This window comes from Tauraco erythrolophus, chromosome 5 (genome assembly GCF_009769465.1).
Source record: "Tauraco erythrolophus isolate bTauEry1 chromosome 5, bTauEry1.pri, whole genome shotgun sequence".
Lineage (NCBI taxonomy): Eukaryota > Metazoa > Chordata > Aves > Musophagiformes > Musophagidae > Tauraco > Tauraco erythrolophus.
Window position 1 is genome coordinate 37,774,860 of NC_141469.1, and position 23,009 is coordinate 37,797,868.

At 38.0% G+C, this 23,009-nt stretch overlaps 1 protein-coding gene across 8 annotated transcripts in view; it reads right to left on the minus strand.

The window, feature by feature from the left end:
• Positions 1–23,009, minus strand: part of PROM1 (prominin 1) — a 62,309-nt gene that overhangs the window by 11,504 nt on the left and 27,796 nt on the right. For 5 of the 8 annotated variants that reach the window (XM_086611459.1, XM_086611456.1, XM_086611457.1 and 2 more), the window contains 12 exons: positions 18,202–18,322; positions 14,438–14,501; positions 11,142–11,231; positions 9,600–9,817; positions 9,115–9,189; positions 7,846–7,909; positions 5,882–6,041; positions 3,645–3,797; positions 2,701–2,824; positions 2,171–2,274; positions 1,666–1,750; positions 166–312 (listed from right to left, as the gene is read on the minus strand). In XM_086611459.1, the coding sequence (XP_086467585.1) occupies positions 166–312; positions 1,666–1,750; positions 2,171–2,274; positions 2,701–2,824; positions 3,645–3,797; positions 5,882–6,041; positions 7,846–7,909; positions 9,115–9,189; positions 9,600–9,817; positions 11,142–11,231; positions 14,438–14,501; positions 18,202–18,322 (1,405 nt within the window). Of the gene's footprint in view, positions 1–165; positions 313–1,665; positions 1,751–2,170; positions 2,275–2,700; positions 2,825–3,644; positions 3,798–5,881; positions 6,042–7,198; positions 7,208–7,845; positions 7,910–9,114; positions 9,190–9,599; positions 9,818–10,444; positions 10,469–11,141; positions 11,232–14,437; positions 14,502–18,201; positions 18,323–23,009 lie in introns of all 8 variants that reach the window. The other 3 variants (XM_086611451.1, XM_086611455.1, XM_086611453.1) reach the window with 2 other exon arrangements.

The window sequence follows — 23,009 nt, forward strand, 5'->3', positions numbered from 1 at the left end:
TTTATTGACTTTAACTTCTGAAGTGTTTTTGCTCCAAGTTTTGTGATTCTTCAAAACACACCCTTTCACACAAATGCAAGTTTTTCCTCTGCTCCATCCACTGTTAAAGAAACATTTCATTTTATGCTTTGTCCCAGTCAGGTCTCTAGTTTACTACAGTCTCACCTCGGTCAAATATGCTGCAAAGTTTATCCCTTCTATTCCTGAAGAGCTGAAATTCAGAAGATTCTCCTTCCCAATTTCATCCAGCAGAATGATTTTGCTGAGGTTTATCTGAATATGTTCAATTTTAAGTGCTACATCTTCTGTATACTGAGCAGGAAACAAAATAAAGCACAAAAGTCATTTGCACCCATTGCATATTCCTCTATGGGCCACTCCCCACAAGAAGTGTCTTGCTTTTGCTGACTCCTCCCTTCCATAAAGAAGCACACATTGATTGTTGTTTACATCAGTTTAATTCAATTAACTTTGTTAGAATCTACCAGGTAATGCTCTTCCCTCACCTGCAGTATCCACATAGTCTAGACACGCCATGCTCTAACCTACCTATGCATCTTTCACACAAATTAGTTACTTGTCTTCCATTAAGTTTTTAAGCAGGCTTCTCCAAATAGATGTTAGTCCCTCCTAAGAGATGGAGATAAAACAGAATTCTCCTTCCCCTCCAGGAAATGTTATCCTGAAAAAATTTAAGATCTACCCCTGGCCCTAATCAAGGAAACCTAGAGAATTCAGTATCTCAGCTGTGGCCAGGACAGACGCCCTCTGCTGTATTAGCCACTAGATGAGACCCCTCTAAACATGTTTAATGGTGACTAAAGATGACTTGCTTATTCTTACCTGAAGTCTTCCTGCACTACACCCAAATCTACATTGTTACCTGTCCTGTACAGGCAGCAGAGCAATAGATGAGGAATCTGCAAACCTGACTTTCTTCTCAGCCTCCACCGTCAGTCTGTTGCAGAATCTCAAAATACTTTTCCCTCTTAGTGAATCTTCTCTGTTAATTTTAATTGTATATTATTTGGGGCAGGGACTGTATCTATACAGCACCTGGCAGAATGGAACATGGATCCCCTAGGGGTTGCTGTAATGAGGATCAGTATTATAGACAACCCCAAAATTAGTAGAGTCATGTAATGACAGTGCAGTCATGCATTACTACAGCTTAACTGAAAAGATTTTATTTTATTCCAACCCCTTCCCACCGAAATTGGAACCATTCTTAGGAGCACAGCGTATCATATCCTGGACCAACATAAATCTAACTAGAATAGAATAGAAGAGAACACACCAAGAAAGGCATTCATATAAAGAACAAGACTCTCATTAAACACTGTAAGCAGCCTCTGGAAGATGCTAGACTTGAATCTTCTATGGGAGTTTCAAAACGAAAAAACAATATTATTATCAGCACACACAAAAAAAGCACATCAGAAAATCTTCCATAGCTCACTGAGACTGGTAAAGGACATCTTATTTGTAAATTGATTTCTTTCTTTCTAATTATCTTGGACAGTTCTTGCCTCCTTGCAGGATGTATTGTATGCAAAACCCAAAATCCCGCAAAACCCAGACCTGCTATACTATGTTATACTAAAAGCAAACACCTCTCTAGCCTTCAAAAATAGTCATGAGCTCACTCACACTTTCTTTACTTACCATACTAATATTTAGAAATTCATTGATATTGAACAGGTGTTCTAGGTGAAGGGAAGTATAAATTCCTTTGTTTTCCTTGCAATCACTATAAAAATAAAAATACATACATCAGCCTAAAAACCACCTTGAGGACCAAGTGTTAAGAGAACAATTAACAATGTTTTAATATTCTAAGAAAATCAGTCCTTTAAAAAAAAAAAGCTCTGTGTATATTTTTTGAAGCTCAGTCTATATGAAAGCAAGTAATCAACAATTTCTGCTGGTCTCAAAGACGCAAATTATTTTTTCAAAGAGCTCAACTACTATTGTTATACAATATTACGCTAAGATTACCTCTAATAACTTACATATAAGAGAAAATTGCTTTTGCTAATGATTCACTAGAAAATCATAATGTCTTCTGGAACACATGCAATTTCTGCATGTGCTTGAAACATGAAGCGTGGAAGCTACCACAAAAACAGTACGCATAAATTGAACTAAATCTTGACCGTAACTTTAATACCTGTACACTTTCTCAAAAGTCAAGTTAATATTCGGATTTTTAAACAGAATGCCAGAAAGATAGTTTTTCCAGTGTTGATTTAGTAAGTAGGGAGTATCCAAAACCTGGAAGACAAAATTCAGTAATGTTACTATAATTCTGAGTTTTCACTTAATGAATTTATTTATATGTGATCTTTTGACACATACCCACATCTAAGCTTATTACCCAGCAATGGAAATACAAGCAAAACGGTGAATTAAATCTCTCTGGTGCAGAAAGTGAATATTGAAGCTCCATGTCACCAAGACATGCTGAATCATAGAAAGAATTATCTTCGAAGGAAGACAGACATGCAGTATTTACACTGTGAAGCAAATTAAACCAAGAAAGGATGAATGTCCCTATTTGGTGCATAAGGGAAAAGTAAAACCAGATCCAAACTCACTTCAAGTGTCCCATAAAAAATAACATGCTATACATAACTGACATGATCACTGGGACTCAGGGGGATTCTATTCATTTTTTTTAAAGAACTTGAATAACTTCACCTTGAATAAAGTTTTATCTTCAAAGGGCTCACAGACCAGTTTTTCTACATTTCCACCTGTGACAAAAGTGAGCACCACTACAATCATCAGCACCCAGGAGAAAAGAAAACTGAATCCAACACCACTGAAAAAGAAATAAGTCAAGTAAGCTTTTGCTTTTTAAGAACAAAGTATATATACTTCAGGCAACAGTGAAGCAACTGTGAGAGAGAGATGAAAACGCAGATGGTTGAAATACTTGTTTTCCAAATAAGTTCTTGCCCTCTGAAACATCTTATATGTTTCAGCCCTGTAAAGTCTTCAGCTAAGGCACATCTAAAATGCTGACATTTGCATTGTCTTTCAAGAGTTAAGTTTAAGAGTCACAAAAGTATACAATTTTCTTTTCTAAATTCAACTTTCTAGTCTTGTGGTCTGAAAGAGTTTTAGACAGACTTCAGATGCAATCCTCTCTTGGACCCAACAGAAATGGCATTAAACCACTACTGGGAACTTCTAAGAGCAACCTCAAACCTCCTAAAGTGCTCTGAGAAAGTCAAATGTTTCTTTTCTCCTCACGTGGCTTTTTTTTTTTTCTTTTAAGGAAGTGCTCAAGTGTAGTAAAAAGCTACAAATTCCCTTTATATTTTCAATTATCTGCTGACAGTTTTTGCAATTTCCGAATGGGCTTACATAGAAACTCACTAGCTACAGCACTCGCCTTAAAACAGTAGATTCAGTGGTTTTATCCTTCAGCTATGATCCTCAATGAAAGAGCAACCCAAAATCCCTAAGTCCCTCAGTGGAAGTACATGAGATTAATATTTATTTTTGTTTTACTTTTATTCACCACATATACATAGGTAACGAAACAACTTCTTTTCATAAATACGTCCTTCAAAATCAATAAAAACAACCTTCTATAAATACTTTTATTATGTTTTTCATTAATAAATGAAACTTACGCCATAAGAAAGTTTCCTCCAGTGTTGGAGATGCAGCCTCTGGTTGTTGGAGAAGCATGCTTATCATAACCACAGGTGCCACATAGCAGTCCAAGATAGTAAAAGACCAGAATCAGGACCAGCATGCAGCACAGAATGAGACAACCGAGCCACCTAAGGAATAAAAGCCAAAGTGCTTGATTATCAGCATGCAAAGAACACACTGGAGACCTGCAGAATACATCACACAACAGTATATTCCCAACTGGCCCACTCTTTGCTCTGTTTGAGCAACAAATGTCAGCAATGCAAAAATGCTTTCCTACACTAGCATGTATTTTGGGCTAGAACATAACCGCTGTTGAATTATAGACAGCTGCTACTGAAGGGCTGGGGAACAAACATCACAGGAATAAGGTGTTCCCAATTCCAGTTACTGCAGGTGGACTGTACCAAAGTGTCAAAGTGTCCCAGTGAAGCCAACAATGACTCAGAAGAGGCAGATGCTCAAACAGTAGTTTGGTCAAGAAGCAAAGGAGAAATTCATGAATGTGGACTGGCCATTGGTCATGAAGTATGTAACTGCTCTTACTGTAAGGCTCACTACTTCTTGCACACAGTGTGTTAGGCTGGTAATTGCAAATAACTGTAATCCAGGCTATTAAAACCTAAGCTCTGTGTGTCTATGCTGGAATGCTTTCAATGTATGGAGCAGTTAACGGAACTTGATCAGGAGAAAGATCTTGGATAGGAATTGAACTTTCATTCTTATTAATTAAAATCACATCACAGTTCTATCTATCCACATATTTGGAGCACATCCATTTATTTACACATTTTATATGTCATTTTAGCCTTTCACCTTCTCCTCATTCCCTCTGCTCTTCCTTTTCCCTTTCATTGTCACTTCTCCCAGCTTATATTTCTTAAGTCCTCTTTTCTCCTTCCTATACCTTTGTGGAGAGAAAGCAGGAACCAGAAAAATACGAGAAAAGAGTATCATAATGAATATGCACAGCCAATATAGAGAAGAAAAACATTAATGCTGACAGGCACATTGATAAAAAAATACTTACTAAGAACTACAAATAATGCACCTGTAATTAAGAAAGGGATGGATAGAAATAATTTGGAGAACTACAGGCTTGTTGGTTTCATTCCTACTTCAAGTACTACCACGTTGGGTTTGACAAGAACAGGTATTTAAGCGCCATGCAGATGAGATACATTTCTCCACTTTTTTTAATCTAAATACAAAATTAACAGAGGCATACTGTAGCAGCATGAAGAAATATATTTACTTGGTTAAATGGAATCTGAACCTTAAAGATCTGAATCTTAAAGAAAATACTGATAAATTTATCAAATTAAGGCTCACAAAAAAAAACAGCCAGGTAAGGAATGGGCTAAAAGTAAGGTTATACATAAGGTTCTTAAAGTTCAATCTTCTGCTTACTTTTATTTAACATTGCAATAAAGCCATTAACATGTTTATTCTGTCGCAGTGAAACTGATTATGACACAAAGACAGAAGCAATTATCGATATAGGACCAAGTGAAGTGTCAAAGTCTAGGGAGAACTTGATGAGCATGAGGACTGAAATGACTAAAACTGGACAAAGTTAAATGATATGAAATGAAACCTTTTATGCTTCAAAATATGAGATTATTACTCAATTAGATTACTCAAGGCTAAAAGAGAAAGAATACGTTTTTCTCACGAAGTACGATCAACCCAAGCACTCACAAAGACAAGTACTACACCAGTAGGAACAAGCATGGATGCACAGATATTTACAAGATGTGAAGCAAAATCCCTGCAACTCCTCCTCTGTGGTAAAAAGAGTGCAATAAAAAGGGACTGGCTTCCAGACCTCTCCCATCCTACACTCTTGCAACTTACCAGCAAATCAATAAAAACAAGCCCTAAATAACAAGTCCCCCGGCATTGTAAAACAAATAACTTCTTTATGCATTACATCTTTGACATCTACCTGTCTATCCTCCCTGAAAAAGGCCTGAAGGCCTACAGAGCAGGAACTACCTCTTTCTCTGTAATGGAAGAGCATCTAGGTGATGATTAGCTGTGGTTTTGGCTTTTATCAAAATGCCAGTAACAAAAACAAACAATTGCCTTACAGCATCTTTGTTTCACTGTATTCATCATTAATAGTTTAATTGCCTTCACAGAACATTAAAATATTCCAAAGTATTAAAAACAAGTAGCACTTAACTCCTGCCTTATTTGCTGTACATACCTGTAGAAATCATACTGCTCCACTACTGGAAAATAATCTTGAACGTATGATTCACTCTGTGTAAGATATACCATCAAATCTGTTAAAATCTTCTGAACAGGGAGTGTTTTTGTGAAGGTAGTGATATTTGAACCAACGGATTCCAGCACGCTTTTGATATCTAAAAGAATAAACATATTGCACTGTTACAGATTTGTGGGAGAAATTTATATTCCATGTATGCATTATAAAATGCTATTAAGCCATTTGCCACATCTAACAAGCAAGCCATGAAGACAAGCATGAGGAAGAGACAAGCAGGCAACAAAAACATTGAGCTTCCAAGTAACATGATGGCATTTTAAAATGCATACTTTATTTTTAGCATTCAGCTTAATGATGAAAGATGTAGATGTCGAGCCAGAGTTCTCTCTTTCCTTGTGTTATAATGAATGTGTCACCTTTTATCTAGCCAGTTTAAATCTTGCTTTTCATGCAATACTGCAAATGGTAACACTGAACAAGAAAATTAGCCACTAAGTTTATGAAGAAGATCAAAATCTATTTAAACTCCACCTCTTGGGAATACAACTCTGTGAAAGAAATTAGACTGCCTATATTGAGAATCTATACTAGTTATTTTCAATCTTATTAAAAAAGATTACTTAAATAAATTCATTCCAATTAGTTCGCAACACTCTTGAGATAATGATCAATTAAGCCATTTTTTCCCTCAAATTATGAACGAACACGCTATCCTATACTTACAGTTTAGATACACACTGTTTAGATACACAAAGATATGATTAATTCACTTCTTATACACACTGTCTATTTGTAAAATGCAGTTTCTGTTTACTCTTCCCATTCTCTCAACTTGGAACATGAAACAGTAGGATGTATAACTATAGGTGCTATTTGTTGGTAGGCAACACCCTCCTCTTTCTCAAACAAGAACTGGACAAGTTTTTGCCTGGCTGTTTCGATGTTTACTCGTCAAATTCAATCAGGTATCAAAACACTCTTCTTTTAAAAGTTTACAAACATATGCAATTTTTTTCTCTAGTAAAACTTTTTTTGTGTTATTTGTAATTCAAACTCAGTTTTTATAGAAACAAAACCCCAATAATTTATAAGTAGATAAACTAAGACAGCCTGTGTTTAGGCATATCAGCAGATACTGAAAATCAGTAAATCTGCACTATATTTCCTAAATAAAAGCATAACATCAGTTTTAGAAAACTGGCTCATTTTAGGCAAGTTCACACAGTACGCTGATTGTATAAATACTGTGTTTCATTTTGCCCAGGGAGGGTAAAAAAAAAAAGAAAAACTTACAGGGAACAGCTGTTTATATATGCAGTACAGGTCCACAACGCAAGAATAGAAATTAGAACAGATTAGTATACATACACTATACTACATTTTATTCAAACATCAAGAGTCCAGGTATTGTCAAAGAGTAACCGTTTAAAGTCCAAGCAGCAAAAGAATTAAGAGAGATGTCCTGGTTTCAGAACATTTATATTATCCTTAAGGCATATTTTTACCTCCCCTTCACCATCCACTACATTTTAATGTAGCAGCAGGCAGGTTCAGTTTTTTTAACATCACACTCCTAAATACATCATAGACACATCAGTCAAGGAAAATTAGCTTTTCAACCACATAGAGATAAAGTGTCATTGTGCAGTTGAAATCCCAAGATTTCTCATCACTTGAGCAGTAAAAAGCCTAAAAAAACTCCTCCATAAAATATCATACGGTCTACTTTTATATTTAATTCTGGGTCCTCGTTAAGACACAGTTGCTTTCTATTTTTTTTTTGGTGGAACCAATTCATTTTAAAAAATATTAAGCTTTATATTTCCATTTTCAATGATCTTTAATCCAGAAAACATATTATGAATAAAACAAAAACATCAGTAAGTGATGTAAAGATATCAACATTAAACAATCAAAGTGAAAAGATAGTTTGTCCTCACCTGATAAAATGTTTCTTGTTTGATTCACCACTAAGTCTGGAGTATCATTAAATGCTGCATAACCCTAAGAATAAAAGTCGGAAAAATTATAATGAGTCTCTCATTGTCACATTATTTGTATAATTTTTTTGCTCTTATACAAGGAGTAAGAGTATACACATGCTAAAATGTACATGTTAATACTATGAAAAATACATTTTTATTACTGCACAGTAGAAAAGGTCAAAGCAAAAGCGGAACTCAAGTATATTTCAGATTCACTTTGCTCTCCAGCATATCCCTTGAAAAAAAAAATGCCCTACGTTTAAACACACAGGGATCAGCCACAATCATTTCAAACCTTATAGTACTGTCACCTGTCAGATCTATTTCGTACAAAACTGAGAACACACAAACGAAGACTCCCCAAGTGAAAGGAGTTGCTGTGTAGGAGCCAAACACCTCTTTGCAATTCCATGCCTTCTCAATGTGAAACCATGTTACAAACAATGAAATCCAACTGCCTCTAAAGCCATTGCAATGCTTTCTTTAGTGAGAAGGGAAAAGAAAGGGTTTAAACCGCAGGGACCAAGCTGAGTAGCACATCTGGACAGAAAGGAGAAGTCACTGCAGTGGATGCTTGAAGCCTTACCTCCTGCAGGCCTGATCACTTCAGAAGCAGACAGGGGTCTGACCCCTCTACAAGCAGCCTTTGGTTTCAGAAAGTGCCTTCTATTCCTAGCAAACGTTTTCAGATTGCTGGATTTTTAAACTGCTCAAACTAAGCATTTTTTTTTTTCTGAGTGAAAATTATGGTTTTGTGGACAGTCATGCAAAAATACTAATAGCAATTACATTAGGTCCATTGCACCAGATTTAATATCAAATATGCACATAAAGAATTTGAAAGACATATTTCAAAATAGCTAGAATACAATACAATTAATTAGGAGAGCCTGGATTTTTTTTTCTTTAGTTTGTACCACAAAACATAGAGCATGCTAGTAGAGTCATGTTTCTGCCTTATTGTTTTTTAAGGATCGTTCTTTCAGGCAGACAACTAGCAATACATTTTTGATCTGTAGTATCCTGGGGATATAAAGCACTACATTCATACTTTCAAATATTAAATCTTGGCCAAACAATGGAATAACAAAGAGAGATATCCACCATGAGGCAGGATGAGGTGGGAACAAGAGAATTCTGCCTGAGAAAATAAAGGGAAAACAAGTGATACCTAAGTATCGCAGTTTATTAATTAACAGTTTACAAGCCTGTTAAGAAACATACCTTTTGAACCAGACTAGAAAGGTCTATTTTAAGGACATCATTGACCTTGGCAAGCTGTGAGCTCACTCCTGGCAACTAGGAAGCAAAAGCATTCTTGAGTCATATTAAAGTAGTAGCCTTGCTAATTTACTAAATATTTCAAAGATAGGAGAGAGAGTAAAGAAAACTAGAAAATTTGTAGCAGAATCTTTCTAGCACACTCCTGAAACCTTTGCTGTACCAAAGCTAAGTTTAACCTCAGTGTTTTTGGGAGGGCAGATTATTTCATTGCCCAGAGCAACGTTTTAATGTAGCTGCTTGACACACATTTTATTTTCTTCTACACAGAAGATGAAAAGAGTGCCTGGAATTACTCAGAAAAACAGAATAAGGGAAGGTCACTTATCTCACAAGTGACAGCACACACTGAACCATTAAGCTGCAGAGACACTACTGGGCTTATTCAAGGCAATCACACTGTAAGAGTCCGAAAAATATTCTCTTACCCCACTAAAATTGGCATTGATGTTCAGTTGATTTAATGAATTCCTGATAATATTGCAAGTTGAGGCAGCCTGAGCTGCAGAGCATGCAGAATCATTGAGGGTATTGCTTAGCTGCATTTTAACATCTGTCAAGTTTGCATGAAGCCTCTCTGTTCCCTCTTGCAAAACTTCTACAGAGACGCTCACATTTTCCAGTGCTTCCTTCGTTTCTCTGATGGCTGCAAGGATGTTAAGTTTTTTAAAAATCTTTCGTTAGAAACCAGTCCATAGATACAGATACGAAGAGAAAGCGCACATGTGTAAATGCTTTCTTAACGCTACTGATTTAAATAACCCTGCCTCTCTCCCAGAAAAACCCTCTGGCATAGAATACGCATTTATTGCACATACAAATACATCACTTATTTTTTTCTACAAACAAATGAATGTGCCCAGGATACTTTTATCGAGATTCTACCCACTTCCCAAATTACTCTTTCCTACCCTTTCCCTATCTCTCCTTATCCAGTGGTTTCAGTAAAGAACTTTAACACTTGGTCATTAGAAATTAAAAGAAAGCCCGTACTCGTGAAACAGTAGTTTCAGTATTTTGTTTATAATCCAACTCACAAATTATGTAGTTGCAAGATGAAAGGGAAGGAGATCATGTTGCATCAGCCAAGCATTAATCAGTGTTCAACACTGTCTAGCTCTAGGTTTCAACCCAATCACACCAAACAAACAAAAAAAGCCACTGAACAGGTGTATAGTAGACAAAAAACCCCACACAGATACAACTAAAAGTACACAAGTTACAAAAATAAAGTGCACTTCACACAACACAATGTTTTATGGTATTTTTTTACCTTTGATAGCCCTTTCCACTTTGACTTCAAGACAAATAAGAGAAATAAAGCAAAAAAGGAGAATGATGACGAGTGAATGAGAAAGAATTAATGGGTAAAAAAAACAAAGCGACTTAAGTTCACGGATGCCTTTCCCTTTGTTCTATAAGCTGTACCTGATACCTGAAAAAAAACCTTAAATAGAAAAAAATACTGAAGGAATACTTTCTTTAAAAGGAGAGAGAACTAAGCATGAGCAATGCTAAACTTAAAGATACAATGAAGAAACGATGGTTAGCACACTCATAATAGGCTTGGCAGTGTACAGGATGGGGCCACTGTACGTTCACTCCCTGACCTGTCGAAGACTAACCTGCAAAGACCTACGGACAGCTCTTAAAGAACAGTTTTCCTAGACTCCCTCATATTCAATGGAAAGGGACAACCACCTGGAGCAGGGAACTTGGATTTCATCTTTCTTCAATGATTGCTGAAACTAGGTATCCACCATGACATATAAATCTTCACTTATTTTTAAATGTACTTATAAACCTTAAAATATCTGAAATCCTCAGTTTAAAAGAAACATCAAGGCATGCAGAAAACAGTAAGCTGAATCATGGTACTGCACAAAGCCATCTCATGCTGTGCACTAGAGAGATGATGCCTGTCTTACCATCGCAATAGAACATTAATACAACAATAGGTACATCTTTACCTCCTGCCATTGTCAGAGCCGCATCAAGTGCGGGACGTACTTCTTTTCCCAGCTGTTCTTGAACTCTGCTTCCAAGCAAAGGTCCAACGTCTGTAGTATGGAGAGATAAAAAAAAAGGTATTACACACTAGTTCAATTTAAACTACCTATTAGCACAGGCGCTGTCAGACTCTCTACTTAACAAAGTATATCACTAAAATTTCTCCAAGGCCTGACAGTCAGAACTTAGTGACAGAAGATAATACAGTGTCCTGGTTTTAGCTGGGACCAGGATTAGCTCTTCTTTTTAGCAGCTAGAAGAGCTCCGTGTTTTGGTTTTACTCAGAGGCTCACTCTGAGAAGAACGCTGATAGTGCACTGATGTTTGTAGTTGGCACTGAGGTCTCTAGGAGTTTTCAGTCTGCCGAGTTCTTGTCAGTGTGCAGGAGCACAACAGGATAAGGGGGGACCATAGCTGGGACAAGGGGTCCACAACTCTCCTTACGATTTGTACCTGAACTTAAGATTGAGGGCCAAACTGGCCAATTAGTATTCCATATCATGCAGCGTCATGCCCAGTATAAAAGTGAGGGCCAGCCGGGAAGAAGGGCTTTTGCCCTTCCGGGACTCTCACTTTCGGACTCTGAGTGTTTTCTCTCTCGCTCGCTCTCTGTCTCGGGGCCTCCCGTTCATCCGGGATCGCGGTATCAAGTTTCATCTGTTTCGGGATTGCAGCTTCGGGACGAGACGGGCCTCGGTCAAGGGGTGGTGAGCAATTACACCGTACATCACTCGTTTGCATAAGTTTATCCTTGTACATATCTGTATATATATATATTGGTAGCGGTAGTAGTAAATTGTTCTTATCTCAATCCTCGGGTCTCTTTTCTTTTTCCTCTTTGATTCTCTCCCTCATCCCTGGGGTGGGGGAGGGTGAGAGGGGACTCTGTAGGGTATAGTTGCCAGAGCAGCCTAACCCACCACATACAGGAACACAGTTCTACTCTAGCTGACTATAGGCCTATAAACAAAAGCAGTAAATCAAAATATGGTGGAGAATATTCACTAGCACTTGACCATAAAGGTGAAGACACATAACATTTCAACAAACTCCAAAATACCTATTTCATTGCATTGCCTACTTTTTGGGAAATAGATTTTTTTTTTTTCCCCCACAATCTATCTTTAAGAGGTCCAACATCTGGACAGGAATTTTGTGCCATACTCTTTCCCTATACACGAAGTTTTCATAGTGCAAGAGAAACTAGAAGATGGATTCTTTTCCTTTCTCCTGTTCCTTGTGTTTCCAGCAATGCCAAGGTCACCCACAACCCAGACCTGCCAGCCATCTCCCTTGAAATCCCTTAAGCGTGTTAAGCACAATGTCTCCAGTCCCTGCCCCCTCATGCAGTGCATTCAGCGCTGATGCCCACAGCGCTGGCCTCATGCTTATCCGTAGCCATCCCCACCTCCAAACCCTCCTGTCTCACTGCCCACAAACAGAAATGAAGCTTAGTTCAGCAAGAAGACAGACAAACGCCGAGCAGAGTTTGATGAAGCATCTGAAGTGTTCAGAGGTGTCGATCATTACATGTAAGGGCACGCCTTGCACGTAGTGTATGGGGATTAACAAAGGATATTAGAGCATTGGAGGTCACGTATTGACCTGAAAAATGAAATGGTCGTCTGTGGAAAGGTTGGAACTAGATGATCTTTGAGGTCCCTTCCAACCCTAACCATTCTATGATTCTATATCCTTTAGATAGCTGCTGGGTCCTCTCTATTTTCAGATCACGGTAAACAGCTTTTTGAGTTTTTTTGCTCTTGATGAGATGGGAATACCGCATTGTACAGAAGCATCCATTACTGTCAGCACTGTCATGTCTGGCTTGGGATGAGAATTTTTATCACACAGAAAACATTTTTCAGCGTTTCCTTAGGGTGGGCAAACTGAACTCATCTATGTTTCTCTCAAGGTTTATGATACTGTTGATACCCTTTGAATGAAATCCTTTTGTTCCCAGGTGTCACACACCTAATTCTGGTATTTCAAGAAAATAAAAGCTATCTTTATTTATCAATGAGCACTCTCATCGCAGATCCAGCTAGTTTCCTGTAAACTAACATATTAAATTGGCATTGAGAACAAATAAACATTTAATTTGAAATTTCGGTTTGGAGTGCCTGGGAAGCTAAAAACTAGCACTTGAAATGAAGATATCAATTCATTATTATTGTTATTATAGACTTAAAGACAACACACATTTTTAGACCATTTTCCTGCCTCGAATTAAGTAGGAAGACTATTACTACTTCAGCAATCACTTTCAATATCCTTTAGTAGCCTCATATAGACAAGATGCATTGACCTCAGGTTATGCCTAGCTGACTGCATCGAAAACAACCTTTAAAATGTTTTAAACCTAGACAGAAGCATAGATTTTGGGCATGATAAGTGGTATGCTGTCACAGTTTAACAGTTTGATCCCAGCAACAATCCCGTTTAAAATCAGTTTTGGTATTTCTGTATTTCACTTCAGTCTGAAATGCCAACCTGCACACATTTATTAACACCTGCTAAGAGGTGCAGCTTGATTCTAATCTGCACTGAATATGGTTGGCCCTTTCTGTTATCATCAGTTTTGGAAAGTGATGCTTAAATTCTGGAAAAAAAAGAATATCAGTGGTTTGATTGTTTCTGTTTACTGAAAGCTTTGAAAGGTGACACCTTGTATTGTAACAGTGCTGAAGGGGAAAGTGCAGCAGCTGTATTTCAAGTTTTATCTCCTGCTTTTCAACTGCTCATTCTGAAATGGCAAATACATTAAGCAGCTTTAGAAAGAAGATAAGCTTATATCTGAACTTCTAGTTGAGTAGAGGACAAAGTATTTTTTGTATAACAACAAAAATAAACAAATATAGAGATTTCTCACTCATTGGAACCATCAAAACAACTAGTAGCTTTGTTCTTTGACATTTGGCTCCATTGTTAAAAACTGGGGAATAATATTCTAAAAAAGCATTAAGTATTAGTGGTTACTGAACTATAAAAAGGAATAAAATATTAGTCTGACTCATTGTACAAGTAATTTATTAGAGACTTTCATTTCAGGAAATAATATTAATTATAACAGCTCTGAGACATCTTATGTGAAAAGAATTTTAGGTTTTAGTCTCATTTACCACTGAGAACAGCACTTTTGCTTGAAAATCATATTCTCATAAATAAAATTTCACTTTGCATTATAAGCTATTTACATCATCTTACTGAAGTCTTTAAATGCACATTGCTATCCCCCTTTAAATCAAGTACTTACTATTTAGGTCAGAGAGTGCTTTATCCTTAGTTGTGTTGTACTGGCTCACCAAGTAGTCAATTTGCTGAAAAGAAGATGATAAAAACCCCATTAAAATAATTGGAAAAAAGTAATGCTTTTAAATAATGAGTCAAACTGCCACTTTGAAACAATCAAAATATTTGTGCAATATCTCCAAAATCCTGGCTCTCTGTTTTCAGTCAACTAAGTATTTTAAAATTTTGCTTGGCAGAATTGCACGTAATAAAATCTGTGTTTAATTGGGACATCTACTTAATTGGACCATCTCCAGGGTAAGTGATTCAGCTTAAAAGTGTTAAGCAGCAGGAATCGTGGCCTTATGAAAGCTTCAAGTCAGTCAGGCTAGTAAGTTTTTGCATGTCTTCATCTCTGTTTGATTTTCTAGCGGCATTAGTTCCTCCTTCATGAAGAGACAAGTGGCAAGTTGACAGGGTGCTAATTTTCAAGCAATTAACCAACCAGACTGGCTTGTACCTGGGCAGTCTGTCGGAGCATCTCTTGCGGAAAGGAGCTGGCTGCTCTGTCTTAATGCAAATGGGTTTCCTTACCCTGAGGAGGATTTAGCCCAGTCACAACTTGGGCTCTACCACAACATTGTAATGATATAAAGCAGTGTGCTGAGTTCATGTGATGGGGTTTTGGTAGCAGGGGAGGGGCTGCAGAGATTGTCCCTGTAAGGAGATGCAGGGAGTTTCATCAGGCTGTAGTTTCATCAGGCTGCAAAACCGGTCGGACTGGTCTCTGGCCAGGGCCGAGTCACTCAGCACCTCTGCGAGTGCCATATTTAAGCAGGGGACAAAGGAGCCCGCACCATGCGGGACTCGCAGTGCAGAGGGAGGGGAGGGCAGTCTGGCCACACTGGGCTGCCACCACATGACTGGAGATGGCCACGGCACCATAGCTGGGAACATTCCCAAGTGCCATGCTGGTGAAGAGATGCTTGTGCCCAAAGGAATTTGTAGAGGTCTGTCTCCGTGGGAAGGACCTCCACACTGCTAGAAACTGATGGTGGAGCAGAGATGCATCTGCAGTCCACAGGAAGGGACTCCACACCAGAGCAGGTGGTTGTGCCCTAAGAATCCATGACTTTGTGAGGAAAGCCCACGCTGGAGCAATCCAATGCGTAAAGATAGCATTCTGCAAGAAGGAATCATGTCAGAGAAGTTTGTGGAGCAAGCAAACAGTGTACAGAGTCCTCTCCCCTTGAGGAAGGAGCAGCAGAAGCAGGACATGACAAACTGATCTGGAACCCCCATTCCTTGTCCCCCTGTGAAGCTGGGAAGAAAGGAGGGGTGGGAAAAGGCGTTTTTAATATCTGGCTTTGGTTTTTGCTATCCTCTCTAAAGTAACTGTTAACGAATTAAATTGATTTATCCCCAAGCCAAGTCTGTTCACCAAGGCCACGGGTGATCTCTCCCTGTTCTGATCTCAAACCTCAGGCCTTTTGTTACATTTTTTTTCTCCTCTCCACCCCACAGGACAGGGAGGAGTGAGCGAGCTGCTGGGTGGTAGTTTAGCTGCCTGCCCAGCTAAACCATGACACACAGTAACTTAGTTATCACCAGATCCCGGGTTTGGACAAAAGGCTATCAAAGAACCACCCCAAGTGGAAATCTTACTATGCTAATTTTGAAAAGGCATTAAAATAACCTTAATTGCTTTCTGCATGTTTAAAATAACGCATTAAGAATCCCACTCCAATTGACTTGAAGTAATGTAAAGGTTAACACACTTGACGAATGGGGTTCCAATTTTAAACATGACTCAAATACGCACCAAAGTGTATCTCACTTGCAGTCTCAAACTTTTCATGGAGTAAACAAAGAAATAACAGACAAAAAACCACTCTCGAACCAATCTATTCATCATACAGAGTGGATGTAATTAAATGACAAAGTAAGGCAGACTTCCTTTTTCTAAAAAAGGAGAAAAAAAATGAGTTTCTTATTAAGGCAGCTGTAGGTTTATTTTTGTTTGTTTGTTTTGTCTTTATAGGCTAACCTGAGGACTAAAATTTTGCAGGGCTACAGGTTTTGCATTGTCACCAGCAATGTCACAGACAAAAGGCGATTCTATATAACTAATAGTGTTATCACTCATAGTCTGCAAATCTTCTATGACATGAACTCTTAACATGTGACGACTTTTTACAAATCCTCTTACATGCTGTACACCTCACGCTGATGAGTCAAGGACATCAGTTAGGATTCCGGAGCTTTATAGCCAACTAGTTGGATTCTATGACTTTTTCAGGAAGCTGAAGTCCTTCTCCTGTGCTCAAGAAATCCTCACAAATGTGTGACTATACATGATACCCATGTACCTTGTCTGTCAAAATGACTTAGAAGATATATCTGATGACTGCATCATTAAGCGTCATCAAGTCTAAAATGAAAAATTAATAATCCTGCATAGAAACTGGAAACCTACTACCTAAGTGAGACTTTGAGGAAACACTGACACAAATGTTGAAGTCCTGACACTTTTAAATACAAAAATGCAGGCATTTTTGTTAAATTTTTAGCTAGTGTCCATTTTCTTCTCTATTAAGATAGCTACTTCTATGTAACAGATTTTCTAATCCGACTTTTTCAGTTGTTGGCACTCAGCATGCTGTGAAGAGGAGTCTAGTGGTTTCTGACACAACTGGATTTCATCTTTCTGTGCCCTAAGTCAGCTCTAGACCGACAAATGGCACTTTGTTTCACGAAAGAGATGGTAGGTGTGACCTCCACTTCCTGCCACATACCTCCATCACTTGGCTGTCACACCACCATGCACAAATGATTAATTGTATAGGGAAGAACTCCAGATATGGAAACACTTAATGGCATTCCCCAGATGTCTCCTGTGTTTATACAGTCAGCAGACAAACAGCTCATAGGTATGGGATCCCAGAGTTACTGGGACTGGGATGCTACCACCCTCGTGGATCCTACATAACTATGTGAATTCTACCTATTTCTAATTTATCAGTCATGTGGAAGTAAAAAAAGATTAATTAAATTAAATTTAATTAATTAAAACTAATGAAATTCAACACAACAGGAATGTTGGACTTTTTTTCCTCCTAATCCATAAATACCTGAAATTTGTACATGGGAAGGTTTACAAGTCTTCCTTACTAGCATTTCTTTTTTTTTTCTTTCAATGCAAGAAAGAAAAGAGGCCTGCTTTTGGGACTTTAAGAAAAGCTGGAAAGTAGAAAAGAGAGAATCTTTCCTGTTCAGTATGGCACAGTATGACACTGGTTTTAAAGAAAAAACAGTCAAAAATACTTCTGGAAAAGAAGTTACTGTAGCTCTGTCCCAGAATACATACAAGTAAGTCCAAAATACAAAGTAAGAGGAAAGAGCAACAAGGAATCCAAGTTTTCATGCAATGTATTTTTTTTTTATTTAAAAAACATATTTTTCCAAATGATTCACTTTCTGCTAGCGATCTACACTAGTTCAGTAGGAGGAAAAGGGCCTACAAGCACCCTCACAGCACATTCCAGGTGTACAGCTCAAAAGTTGGTCAAAGAATGCTGATCCATCAGCATAACTCTCAAATATTTACTTCTGTGTGAATATGTCTTACCTTGCATCATTTATTCTACTTTGTGAGACTGACACACAAAGAATAAACAAAATACTGCAGGTGTGATTTATATCAGATAGAAAGAAACAATTGTTTTCTGCAATACTTCTTACTCACTCTTCCCTCCCACCCCCATTCCCCATAAAGAAAAAATTCCTTACCGCTGGAGTGTCGTTAAGGAAAATTTTCATATCTTTAAAGTTACTGTTAACCAGTTTCTTTGCTCCTCTGACTTGGTTAGTTAAATGCTGATTGGCAGCGTATGCACAGAGCACTCCAACACTACAAAAAATGTAGATAACAGATATTTATTACTGTAAATGACCATTCTGACATAAAACAGAACTAAAAAATTACAGGAAAAAAAAAAAATCAACATTATCAAAATAAAGGTCTCCATACATTTCCACTCTCTTTTCCTTACTACAAATTCTCACATGCACCATGAGGCAAAGTAGAGGAATTACATGTAAGGGCTGATACTGTACTGCTAACTCAAGAAAAGGAGGGAAAAAGCAATGTTAACCCTAAGTCTTCAGAAGTTATTAACATACAGCTACCTATTCACTTGCACTGATATTGTCAGAAAACATGTATAGCCTAGAAATTGTGCGAGACTTAGAAATGTTAGGCTCTTTTAAAAGTATCATTAACCTTGACACAACTACAAGCAAATGCTCATAAAATAACTATAAAAATAAATATTTTTCATTTGAAAACTTCAGCAATATTTACTCATAATGGCTTGATTTGTTTACATAATTGCATAGATCTTTTAAAAGCAAAAGAATAGTCTGTATTAATGCTAAAATAATACATAAGCATTTCCTGATAATAAAACAAAAGGTGGAAAGTGATCTAGACTTCCAGTCAGCACTGCTGCTGATTATTTTCTATTTGATCATTCTCCACTGTAAAATTCTAATTACAGCATGGCAGATCTGCACAAACAGTAAGTAAAAAGGCCATTAAAACTCCCATGAGAGGCTTCAAAAGCTCCCTCATGATCCTTAGCGTTTTGCTTAGTTTAGGTGTAAAATAGACTCAAACAGAAGGATAACTTTTTGGTTTTAAGCATCTCACATTCACAACAGTTAACCTTTCAGACAAGCACCGGAAAAATCAAGAGTAACCACCAGAATGGCAACAGCCTCAAAAGCAGGCTGACTCCCAACCCACGTGATGTGCTGAGCACTAACTTCCCCCAGATATAACTGGTAGACAGCAGAGATCCAGTCAACACAGGCATGATGCAGCCCCAAAGGGCAAACACTGCCTAGAGGCTGCAGTCAGGTGCATCGCAGGCAATTCGGATGGCACGTTTGTTCAGTCTCTTATTTTGCATTGTAGTACAACACCTCAATACTAGAGAGTCAGCACCCTGAAAAGCCATTACAGGCATCCAAATGACCGAAGGGAGTCACTGATGCAAATGGTGCTGTATTCCTCACAGACTGTCAAACTTCCTGAGCTGGGGTGTCAAGAAGATCTAAATACTAATATTTTTAAAAAAGACCTAAGAGAAAATCCATACCAGGCTCCCTACTGGGCAAAAAACATATATGGTAAGTATAATTCTTACTCCAAAGAATGTATGTTCAGAGGAAGCCACAATACAGCCACATAAATGAGATGGCAGAGAGCAAACAGGTACCTAGAACAATGATTTGCAAATACTAGCAAGACAGGAGCAAACACCCTGATGATGCTCGTCTCCTCTTACTAGTGATCCAAAACCAAACCCTGATCTTTATTTTGCTTTTCATATTTTAGCTTTCCCAAACAAGGTAAAGGCTTGTTTTCCCAGTGAAACTAGTCTCAAGTACAAGAATTTTTGCTGCTCTGGCAAATACTCTCAGTAGTAAAATTCTGATTTCAGAGCATGATACAGGGAGAAATGGTAAGACTACACGCCACAGGTGTTGGTCTACTAGGATTGCTGCACTAACATTGCTCTCAATAGCCAAAAAAAATCAGAACAGTATGATGGAGTTTGACATAAAGAGGTTGCTTCTCTACCGAAAGTTTCACAGCTATGTCTTCAAAACTGGCTATTAACTACCTTCCCACAAGTCACTAACGCATGAAGGGACACCAGCATTTATCTTACTATTTATTTAATTAACTGCAAATGCCATAATTTTATTTCCACTATGACCAACAGCCCAGCAGCCGTTATCATCAGCTACCACCCATGGAACAAGAACTCAGAATGCATAAAATGCCAGGAAACTGAATAACTGTCAACATAAGCAGAAGTAAGCTTATTGGACACATGCAATATATTATTTCTTTTCAGTCTACAGTGATAGTAGTTGTTTGTAAAACTTTTGGGTTTGTCTGATTTGATTTCTCAGAAGACAAACTATCTCAAGATATCAGGAAAAGTAAACATTTGTATATCACACTGAGGTTTGGAGTTTATGACAACATTCTTTTTCTTTGGACAGCCAGCATTTTCATGTCCTTTCAATGTTATGCTCATAGAGCAGAAAGGTCAATTGGAAGCTAACAAAACAGTACTTTGTAAGACTTGAGCATGATCATTTTTCTTTTCAGTCTCTTAAAAGGAAGGAGTGGGAGGAAACAAGAGAGTGGAGATGCCTTAAGCAAACAAGGCACTCAGAACAATTGCAGCTACATTCTGAATGTAACTAAACAAATACACAACATGAGAGGAAAAATCTATTGTATAACTGAGCCTTGAGTCAACATGCAACAAGCAGCTACAAGGAGAGAGACATAAAGCAGGAATAAGAAGGACAAATCTCTTCTGTAACAGATTAGAGAACTGTTTAAACAGCCTCTTCAGGAGTCAGATATTCCACATTAAATTTCTCGTCAGGTTTCACAGTCTGATATAAATGTTACTAACCCAGTTGAAGGGGGGGACCCAAGCTTTTCCCTCAGCTGTGCTTGCAAAAAATTTCAAGTCACAGAACAGAAACCCTGAACTGATTTACGTACTCGGGAAATGCCACCTCCCTCACTACTAGGTAATGAATTTAAGAAAATAATGGGCTAGAGATTTCTGTATCAACTTTTTCACCAACCCTTTTAGATAACGTTGATTTCCAGGTTCTGAACGTGTGTTACCAATCTCACAAAGCCAAGAGGTCTTCTGTGAAGTCTGAATGAGGTACTTGCCAAGATAGCAAGTATCACTCCCTTCTTTCAGCCTTGGCTCTCCCTAGCTTCATACACAGTAACGTAAGTTTTTTCCTGAAGCTGCGGATAAGACAAGCTCTCTTGGAAGGACAGAAAACCGACTATGTAGTTTTCTTTCAGGACACTTTCTATTACTAGTATTATATTTGCTATTGCAATATACGCTTTCTCAAAAATCAAACGTCCCTTCCTTGTCTTTATGATGCAGAGGAATTAATGAAATTATATTTCTTTCCCAGAGAAAATGTATGTTTGCCTAAGCTTGCGGATAACTAGGAAATAAAAAGAAATAGCAGCAATCTGTCCCTAAACTCTCAGTTCACCTTTGAAGAAAGCACGTAATTGCTTTAGTGACAAATTTGGAATATCAAATCTACTCAGCTACCCATTTGACAGATCATTTCTATGTTCTGTGCTCTTTAGCAATAGACTCCTACTTTGTATGGCAACACTCTTGTATAAAATTTGTGAATTACCAGAAACACTGCATGTGCTTCTGACTCAATCTACCAAAAGAAATATATCAAACACAAAATGCATCTACTGGAAATGAAACACTTAAGGCCTATTCATTTTAAGATAAACAACTGTGTATGTAATCACAAGACTTCTGACATAATTCTTATACCCTCTTCTGGAGGAAACTGTATTTCCCACATATACCTCACCTTCACAGAGCATATCTAGGTAGAAGTGGGTTTTTTTGAATAAATTTGTCATCTTTGTGTTTCTTTTACATATTATCCCAGTAAACTCAGTATTAAAACCTCATCCTAATTACCAGAGCATTGTATCAGTGGAAAAGTGAGTAGAAATGATGTTTCTCATGAGTAAAATCTACTAGCTGAAATCTTCTAAAATCTACATTACTAGCATATATATGTCAGCGTGAACGTGCACGCTGACACACAGAAAAGCCATACCCATGTTCCTCGAGTTTTCCAAGTTGTTGCCTATATACAAGCTACTGCAAGCTCCATGTTCAGTCTCTTTCCCCTACTAGTACTCTCTACCATGCATTTGACCTTTCCCAGCCAAGTAAAGATAGTTTAGACCTGCCTTTCCATGCTACTGAAAAAAAGTTTAAAAAAAAAAAAAGGAAAAAGAAAGAAAAGAAAAATGTCTCATGTTTCCTGCTCTTCAAAGTTCTGATCCATTAACTAAGAGAATCCCAGAACAGCTGGTACAGCAAGACAGATGGAGAGAAGATGCAGAACATACACTTACACGGTACATCTTCAAGAAGTCCATCTCCTAGAAAACCTTCCTGTTCCCTCTAGAAGTTGTCCTCATGTACATTCCACTGGAGGGCATTTAAAGCAAAGCTCCACTGTCAGAGGTGCGGGTTCAGGGTACTCTGATGGATGCATGCCTTGCTAAATGCACCTTCTGAAGTGGCAAGCACTTGGTGAGGTGAAGGAGTGTACGGCGTTCCAGTCACCTGGCAGGGGTTTGGGAGACATACTCCCAAAAGGAGGCCCTCAATGCTGCGTGAACTTTAAACTATACTCAAACAATGAGAGGACCTACCGCAGTGATTTCATGGCACATCTTGATGTAATCCTGTATTAGCAGAGATCATTCAAGTTTTTGTTCTTTTGGCTCCATCTGCAAGTACCCATACGCATTTTACTAGCACAGCACTAAACTCTTCTGATTATTGTCACCGCTTATGTATGCAGCTGTGGCACAGTCCTTGAGATGTATGGTTTTGGGAAGAACAACTACAGGTAAATCTTCCACCTAAGCTGAAATTGCATGGTAACTTGGGGCAAAAGTAGATAATAAATCCAAAAGAAGA